Raw genomic sequence first — 8,522 nt, 5'->3', positions numbered from 1 at the left:
TTATATAATATAGATAGATTGATAAATAGATAGTTAGATAGATTCCATGATTGATGTCATTTATTCATTTTTTTTATTATAAAAAACCTTACATATATATGAATAAATGCTCAATCTATCGTGTATGGAAGTTCTATTTGGTGATGCCGACAGTTTTCAATTCTTGTGTGGTTAGTTTGACATCGTTTGATATTCCTAATATGGGACGGAATACATGAAATAATCAAAAGGTAGTGTCACAAATAATAATTCTTAATATTTGTGCAATATGGTCATTAGAAATTTTCTTCTACTTTGTGAGTGGATTGTTGGTGAGTTTGAAAGCCAAAAAGATGATACTATTATTTGAGTGAGTGATCGTGGGATAATAAATTATGGGTATTATATTTAACAAATTAGTTATTGACTTGTCGAGTTAGGGAATAATGCAGAAAAAAAAAAAATGAACCTATAAGTTCAAATATCCAAGAATGATACTTTTTCAAAAGTCGTCACAAATTTTTCTCAGGCTTATTCAATCATTGTTATCAAAATCGGACCAGATCGACCGATTCAACTGAAAAATCGGTGAACCTGACTTTATACCGGTCTGGTCCAATAATTGGATCGCACAAAGTAAGGAATCGGTGCGAACCAATCAAACCCAGAGTGAACAGATAGAAACCAGTCAAACTCGGTAAAGACCGATCCGACCGAACCGTTTCAATTTCAAAATTTCCTCAAAATGAAACAGATGGGGTTCAAAGCCCCCTCCTGCAAAGAGATAAATAGTAGCCACAACCACCCAGCTAATTTACTTGTTACTATTATATATGCAAATTAAAATACATATTGATATCTTTCAGCAAATAATTTACTTCTATTTAATTTATTTTAATTTTAATTATAAACTCACTCATTCTTAAATTAATTATTTTGTTTTTTATTTACATAGGACCGGATCAATCGGTTCAACCAGTGACTCACCAGCTGAACTAATGACCCAATGACCCAATAACTTGACCGATTCCATCACCAGTTCGATTACCGGTTCGATTCTGATAACTATATATTTAATATTTTATTTTTCTTAAAGACCTATAAATTCATAGGAAATTTTTTTAGAAACTTACTTATCCTATGGCTCTTTTAATTATATATTATCACAACAATAAGGTCAACTTCTTTGCTCAGTATACTTGATTTCTCATACAAATCTAAGAAGGAAAATAAAAGAAGCATATCTTGAGAGGCTATTTTCTAGTCGAACATTTTAATTTCAGCACCCAAACCGAAAATGATCAATTAAGTGAAAAGAATATTTGCTACTCCAATTCAATGGATAGTCTGTTAATTAGAAGCCGTTTTCTTCGCAAAGTGAATCTATGTGATAAAGCTCCATGGATCAAAAAATAGGAAACTGTAAAGAGGGGAAACATTAAAAAATGGAATGAAAGAAGGAAATCGACATCTCATCGAATGTAAAAAACTAAAAAAAAAAAATGGAGAAGTTTAGTGATTAGATTGGTCACAATGGGCCATGCATATTGGTGTCACTCCCTTTTGACAATAACACTTCACCTTTCATTCGTCTTTGGATTGGATTGGCTATCACGCGGGTTGCCTCTTCATGACCCCAAATCCACAGTCATTTCCCTTTCCTTACTTTTTATTTCTACTCAGATGAATTCAAAACCCATAACGAAAATACAAAAAGTAAAAAAAATATATGTTCTTGCAAAATCATGTAGGATTATATGTATACTAAATATTAGCTATTAGCTAGCAAATTAGTTATTCATATAAATATATATTAGAATACACAATATGCAGCAAATATGTGTGCTATATTCAAATGGATAATTAATTTGGTGGTCAAATTTTAGTGTATACTAATATTTTTTTTACATTTTTCTGCGAATGTTACAGCAATGTTAAAAACTTTAATTATTTTGAAGAGGAGAATGGAACAATGGAAGAAAGAGAGGCAAGAATCAATAAACAGCTAAGTATAACCAAGTGGCAGCTAGCATTCCCTTATTTTGGCAGCATAAGAGGGAACAGTAACGTGTTATAAATGATTAAGTGGAGAGACAAAAGCAATAAGATTGAAGGTTGAACTGATAAACCAAAGTAAATTAATTACCTCCACTTTGGTTTGTTTTGTTTGTGTAAACAATAAATAAATAAAAATGCTTTGCTTGGACCAGGTTGAATAGCATTGCTTTCAGAGAAAACCACACCAATCCAATCCCTTCACCGCACGTGGGGACAGCAACCTTGTACTCCTTAAAAAACGGCACCGCATAAGGCTTGGAACAAAAGAAAGAAACCAAAACATGAGATCAAGAAGAAAAAAAAAAGAAACAGATCTAATCATAAAAGAAAGAAAAGAATATATACGTTGGTCTATGTTAAGTGTTAAGTTTAAATATCTGTTAGCTCATCACAGGTGATTTTTTTTCCTTTTTTTTTTTCTTGAATTCAAGCAAAGGTTGCATACTTGTGTATGATCCTTACCTGCTAACTTCAAATTTTGCTGCGGTCATATTTCAATTTTTCTTTCCTTTTTATTCTTAAGATTTTGGTAAATACTAAATACTATAAAGTTGATACAATGTTTTAGATATTATTTTTAAAAGAAATAATTAATTATGAACCTAAAAAAAAAATTGAGGACTGTTATATATTTTATGGTATTTTTTAAAATTGTGGGAGTAGCACAATACACTACTCTTGTATGGTATATTATTAAAATATACAATACAAATTACAAGAGGACGTATTGTCAATACAAAAAAAGTGTATTGTGTTTGCTCCCACAATTTTAAAAACACCGTAAAATCCAATAATTAAGTATTATATCAAAATTTTTTCAATATACAAAAAAATTAGCCGAAAAATGGTAGTATTTGATTATTTCCTTGTCTCTCATAAAACAGCAAATAAATGAAACATGTTACTGGAGTTACGCCCCATTGCATTTTTTACAGGTTAGCATTGCATTATTTGATTAATTTTTCTTTTCTTTGGCTTCTCTCAAACACACCCTTTTTGCTATTTCAGGCTTTCTCTTTCTCTACTTTCTTCCTCCTGAACTAGCACAAGTTCCTTTCACTCAACTTTTTTGGAGTCAGTGACAAGCACACACACATAATCATTGTGTCACAGAATGAGTTCATCCTCAGGCCAGAGCAGTGGCTATGATCTCTCTTTCAAGATCTTGTTGATTGGTGATTCTGGTGTTGGAAAAAGTAGCCTTCTTGTTAGCTTCATTTCCAACTCTGTTGAAGATCTTGCACCAACAATTGGTGATTTCATTTTCATTATTGTCACTACCTATTACCCTTTATTTCTGTTTGTTCATCATGAGGAAAAAGACACTGTTAGTATTTAGCATTGTCTCATTCTTGCCCATCTGTCATTTTCACTGGCACTTTTGAAGTTTTTGAGTGCCAAATTTGTGATTTTCAATTGAGTTTCAGTTGACAAGTTACATTGCATTTATTATGTCATTGTGCATAAGTTAACTGCTCTATAAACAATTTGATTTGAGGTTTGAGATGATATAATTTTTAATTCTATGATATCCTCAGGTGTTGATTTTAAGATCAAGGTGTTGACAGTGGCTGGGAAGAGGTTAAAGCTTACAATTTGGGATACTGGTAAATTATCGTACTTCAAATCAAATTTTATGCTTCTATTTTTGGAACATCAGACCTTAATTTCTAACAGAAAGTAAATTGGGTTCAAAGTTTAGACCGATAAAGTAAAATGCCCCTAAGAATCTTTCTTTTGAATGAATTGTGGATTGACATAAATGAATAAACTAAAGAGAAGATATTGACTTGAAATAACATGACATTATTGCAGCTGGGCAGGAAAGGTTCAGGACTCTAACGAGTTCTTATTACAGAGGAGCGCAAGGAATCATTCTCGGTAAATGCTAAAATGATTTATATATGTGAAAATTTTCAAATTTAAAACTTGTTTTGTTGATGCTCTTGGCATTTCTTAGAATAGAAGGATGCTGGATAAGAAACTTCAAAATTTAGAATTTATTAGCAGTGTTAGGGGGTTGCTTTTAGGATTTTGAGTTATATATATGTAGTAAATTAACTTATGTAGTGACAACAATTATCAGTAACATGTGTAGGCTTTTGTTTGAAAATCCAACCGTGGATTCGAGGTTTCCAAACAAAAGCCTCCTCCATTTGTTCCTGTTCAAGGTCTCCTTCCCCTTCTTCAAACTCCGATTCCTATAATTAGGCCTTTACAATTGCAACTAGGGTAAGCAGTGTCTCCTCAAATACATTCCCTCAAGTTTGCGACAGCAACATATTTTATCTTATTGTGTTTTGTGTTTATTTTTGGCATTAAGAATTTGTTAAGCAGATTTTTTATGGGGTTATTGAGATCTTTCTGGAACCATCAGTTTGTAAGATAAGATATGCATCTGCTTAAGTTATGTTATTCAAAGCTTTCTATTTACAAATTCCTTTGAGCTTTTTTCCCCATTGTCTCTGTTAAGTTTACGATGTCACGAGGAGAGAAACCTTCACAAACTTATCGGAAGTGTGGTCTAAGGAATTGGAACTCTATTCAACTAATCAAGATTGTGTGAAGATACTAGTTGGAAACAAAGTTGACAGAGTAAGTCCATGCTTTTACATTTTACTATTGTGCTTGATAATATATCTAAGTAAGATGGTTGAGAAATTGGTTAATGGAATACCATAAGATTTGTGGTTCTGATCTTACTATATTCGGGTACAACAACTAAACCTTTTCCCATTAGATGGGATCAGCGACACAGATCAGATAACATCTCCTGTCAAAAATTATATCTACTACTAGACCAATATAATCTGAATTTCTTATTATTAACTATTAAGGTCACGGGAAATGAGAAGTCTTGTCTTCCATATGCCAAAATTATTTATAATCTAAATTTCTTATTTATCTTCTTAGGTTTCATAAATTATTTTTATTTCATTCTGCTGCGAATTTTTATAGAAAATCTTGTGTTCTTACTTTCATAGAGCAGATCCCTATTCTGTAACAGTAATCCAATATTCTATCATTGGAACATTAAACCATCATCATTTCAAGTTTAGCGACTTCTAGTTATATCCCTCATGAGTTAGGACTAACTTAGAAACCAACAAAGATTGGCGAGAATATGACCTTATCTACCTATGGTTGGTGTATATGGACATGCCTATGGTTGAGTGAAAATTGGGACAGAAAGCAGTTTCTGATATTGAATGTCTCGTGTTCTTTCTTACTAAGCCATTAACCCTAAACATCATTTCCAGACACATACGTTAGATTTGCATTTGAAATTTGAAGTCTAGATTTCTTTTTGAGGACTCTTCTATTGACATATTTCATCCACTGACTTCTTTGGTTTTTTTTTCTCTATTATAGGAGTCTGAAAGGGCTGTTAGCAGAGAAGAGGGTTTAGCTCTCGCCAAAGAGTTGGGGTGTTTGCTTCTCGAAAGTAGCGCTAAAACTCGAGAAAATGTGGAGCAGTGCTTTGAGGAACTTGCTCTAAAGGTACAGTTTTAGATATCTGGTTCAGTGTTGGTTTTCTTTAGGGAACACATAGTTTAAAGCATAAACAACAAAAAGATAAGATTGTCCTATTAAGTGGAAGCGGCTATATCATAGGCATTTGCTCTAAATAATTCAATGAACATATTTGGGTACATAGCATTTACAGCTGTTAATGCAGAAGCACCAAAAAAATGATTGTTACCTAAAAGTGACTTAAAAAAATGCTAAGAAACGAATGAAAATTGAAAATGCATGCATAAGTGGAAGGGAAAGATCAACTACTGTGTAATGCTTTTTTACTGCACAATCCTGACAAATAATAATATGGCACCGTTTCATAGATAATGGAAGCTCCTAGTCTTTTGGAAGAAGGATCAACAGCAGTTAAAAGAAATGTTTTAAAGCAGAAACAGGAACCCCAAGCATCACAAAATGGTGGTTGTTGCTCTTAAAATCCTGCGTTTGTATACACTGAGTTCTCTAGCTAGCACATCTTGGACAAATCCTGTACATGTAAAGCTGCCTCTTTAGTTTCTTACTGCTCCGCCATGCTGCCATTGTTTGTTGCTTGCCGAATTACTTGCAATATCAGAATGGGTTTAGGGTTTATGTGTTACTCCCAAGTCCGAAGTCTTTGATACTGCAACTGCAGATTCTTGCAACTAAGTGCACTTGTTTCCAGCTTATACAATTTTAATGAAATAAGGGTACTTTATTGCATCACTAGTTTGTACACAATTTCTGAATTAAATTCTGTAAGAAGTATTGCTCCAATCAATTCCTGCAACAAAATTATCTAATATATATATACTCACAATTTTAAGCTATCTAAATTTATCTAAGCAATCTGTCGATGAAAGCTACATCAAATCTGAGTCCTGGAGAGGTTTCATCCAAAAGAATCTTGGGCAAAATTATGATATGAATAGAAAACCGTTTGTTTGCCTTTGCAAACAATGAACAACACATTTCACATTTGACTATTTGAGAACTCATAAGCTGCAGCATGCTGGTATATGCGACACGGTTGCTGAAGCAGTTGAACCTCTTGTTTGTTCATGTTTGCCGATCTTAACAGTTTGAGACTGCGCAACAAACTTAAAAGTCAGTACTCAATAATAGCAAAGAAAATCAATACTCTGATTCATAAAGATAGATGAGTGCAAGGATTTACCTCTGGTTTTGGACCACGATCTGAAAGTCTATGCTTTACCTCTCTTGAGATGGAAAGGAAGATCTTCTCCACATTTAAATTTGTTTTAGCACTCTGCTTAGAAAATTTTCAATCATGAAAAGTGAATAAAAAGAGCTAGTTTATTTTGCATAACAATTTCAATGCTAATTACTAACCGTCTCAAAAAATTTGATACCATATTCATTAGCCAAAGCCTGGCCTCTTGATGTTGGGACAACCTACAAGAAACCCTTAGAAAAATCAGATGCAACAAAGCATGCAATGATGCAACGATATATGCTTCCAATTCCAAACAAGTTTCAGTGATTGATTACCCTTTTGCTCTCATCCATGTCAGCTTTATTTCCCACTAATATTCTGTTAACATTGTCGGAAGCATGCTCCTCTATGTTCCTGATCCAGTTCCTGATATCTAACACCAATATTAAACTATAGTCATGAGTATGAAATTTGCTATTCTGTTAGGTGAAAGAGAATGAGATAGTGCAATACTTTCAAAAGATGACTCATCTGTTATATCATATACCAGCAGTATCCCCATGGCCCCTCTGTAATAAGCTGTAAGGAACCATAAAGAAAATTAAATAACCACACATGCATGCGTACATAGTTAATCCATCCACGGTCATACAACTTTATCTCAAGTTTCTTATGCCGATGAGAGTTACCAGATGTTATTGTTCTGAAACGTTCTTGACCAGCAGTATCCCATATTTGCAATTTGATGCGCTTCCCATCAAGTTCAAGTGTTCTAATCTTAAAGTCAATCCTGAAAGAAAGAAAGTCTTCAATATATTTCTCAAGACTCACCAACCAAACCCATCAAGTACATGCAAATCTTTTCCAGTTTTTCTCAGACAACAACTTGTTCATTAACTTTTGTTGCTTTCTTTAGCACATGTAATGCAATGCCTTAATTCCATGAACTATTAATTCGTACTGTTAACAACAAATGCTGCCTCCTAAAGATGTTAGTTTCATTATATTCCGCATACCCGATAGTGGTGATGAAACTTGTAGTAAAAGTATCATCTGTGAAACGTAATAGTAAGCAACTCTTTCCTACTCCTGCAGGTTTAGTCAATAGCTGCCATGTGAAATAAAACTTAAAAGCACATATATACATATGCATAACAATATAAAAGAACTGTTTAGAGCAGAAGAAAAAGTATATACATGAATTGAGAAACTTCTTTTAAGAATGAAACAACTCACAGAAAATTTTGACTTCTAAGTTTTTATAATTAGCAAGCAGTAATCCAGGTATAGAACAGAACTTGAAGCTAATAAATAAAAAATGGGAAATAAACATGAAATCCCCGAAGTTGAAGATTGGTGAGCATATTGAATGACAAAAAAAAATGGGTGTAAAGAAGCTAAGGGAATTAAGATGATGACTTGCCGCTATCGCCTATAAGAAGAAGCTTGATAAGGTAATCATAGTCAGCACGAGACCTTGAAGGTGTAGGAGGAAGAGCCATGTCTCTCTTATGAGACAATATCAGACAGAGTCACAACTAACAACAAAGAAAACCAGCACTATATATATATATCTTAACAAAAAATAAATGGAAAAGTGTGACAGACTGTGTTGTGCTGTGCTGCAGCGCAAACGTTGGATAAGGGTTGTGAGCTGCACTATTATTGTTATACACTACATAGCAGCAAGAATGTGTCATTTGTATTTATTCGTTTGTTGTATTGGGTAGTCGAAGTAAGGTATAAACATAGAGACAGTTATTATAAACATAAAGAATGTCTTTGATGTTGAAAAATATGAGCAAGACAA

At 33.2% G+C, this 8,522-nt stretch overlaps 2 protein-coding genes across 3 annotated transcripts; one reads left to right on the top strand and one right to left on the bottom strand.

The window, feature by feature from the left end:
* Positions 2,865-6,258, top strand: LOC107648740 (ras-related protein RABC2a). Of its 2 annotated transcripts, XM_016352575.2 has the most exons (7): positions 2,865-2,972; positions 3,046-3,290; positions 3,576-3,644; positions 3,853-3,918; positions 4,511-4,632; positions 5,410-5,538; positions 5,880-6,258. In XM_016352575.2, the coding sequence occupies exons 2-7, from the start codon at positions 3,152-3,154 to the stop codon at positions 5,988-5,990; spliced, it is 636 nt and encodes a 211-aa protein (XP_016208061.1). In that variant the 5' UTR covers positions 2,865-2,972; positions 3,046-3,151; the 3' UTR covers positions 5,991-6,258. The 2 variants fall into 2 exon arrangements, with proteins under 2 accessions (XP_016208061.1, XP_016208060.1); XM_016352574.2 differs by lacking the exon at positions 2,865-2,972 and having other exon boundaries at positions 2,987-3,290.
* Positions 6,287-8,274, bottom strand: LOC107648739 (ras-related protein RABE1d). Its single transcript, XM_016352573.2, has 8 exons — positions 8,136-8,274; positions 7,729-7,801; positions 7,402-7,502; positions 7,226-7,291; positions 7,048-7,145; positions 6,889-6,951; positions 6,713-6,805; positions 6,287-6,623 (listed from the first exon to the last, which is right to left on the bottom strand). Exons 1-8 carry the CDS (start codon positions 8,212-8,214, stop codon positions 6,531-6,533), a joined length of 666 nt encoding a protein of 221 aa, XP_016208059.1. The 5' UTR covers positions 8,215-8,274; the 3' UTR covers positions 6,287-6,530.

The sequence above is a fragment of the Arachis ipaensis genome, chromosome B06 (genome assembly GCF_000816755.2).
Source record: "Arachis ipaensis cultivar K30076 chromosome B06, Araip1.1, whole genome shotgun sequence".
NCBI classification, from domain to species: domain Eukaryota; kingdom Viridiplantae; phylum Streptophyta; class Magnoliopsida; order Fabales; family Fabaceae; genus Arachis; species Arachis ipaensis.
The sequence above is the reverse complement of the archived record's forward strand: the minus strand, read 5'-3'. Positions and strand labels throughout refer to the sequence as shown.

What these genes read in the sequence shown, in the direction of transcription:
- LOC107648740 (XM_016352575.2), top strand. Translation starts at nt 3,152, where the DNA reads ATGAGTTCATCCTCAGGCCAGAGCAGTGGCTATGATCTCTCTTTCAAG. An exon ending in AGCGCAAGGAATCATTCTCG is followed by an intron (nt 3,919 to 4,510) that starts GTAAATGCTAAA and finishes GTCTCTGTTAAG; the next exon opens with TTTACGATGTCACGAGGAGA. An exon ending in TTGGAAACAAAGTTGACAGA is followed by an intron (nt 4,633 to 5,409) that starts GTAAGTCCATGC and finishes TCTCTATTATAG; the next exon opens with GAGTCTGAAAGGGCTGTTAG.
- LOC107648739 (XM_016352573.2), bottom strand. Translation starts at nt 8,214, where the DNA reads ATGGCTCTTCCTCCTACACCTTCAAGGTCTCGTGCTGACTATGATTAC. An exon ending in GTATCAAATTTTTTGAGACG is followed by an intron (nt 6,806 to 6,888) that starts GTTAGTAATTAG and finishes TTTTCTAAGCAG; the next exon opens with AGTGCTAAAACAAATTTAAA. An exon ending in ATCGTGGTCCAAAACCAGAG is followed by an intron (nt 6,624 to 6,712) that starts GTAAATCCTTGC and finishes TTTGTTGCGCAG; the next exon opens with TCTCAAACTGTTAAGATCGG.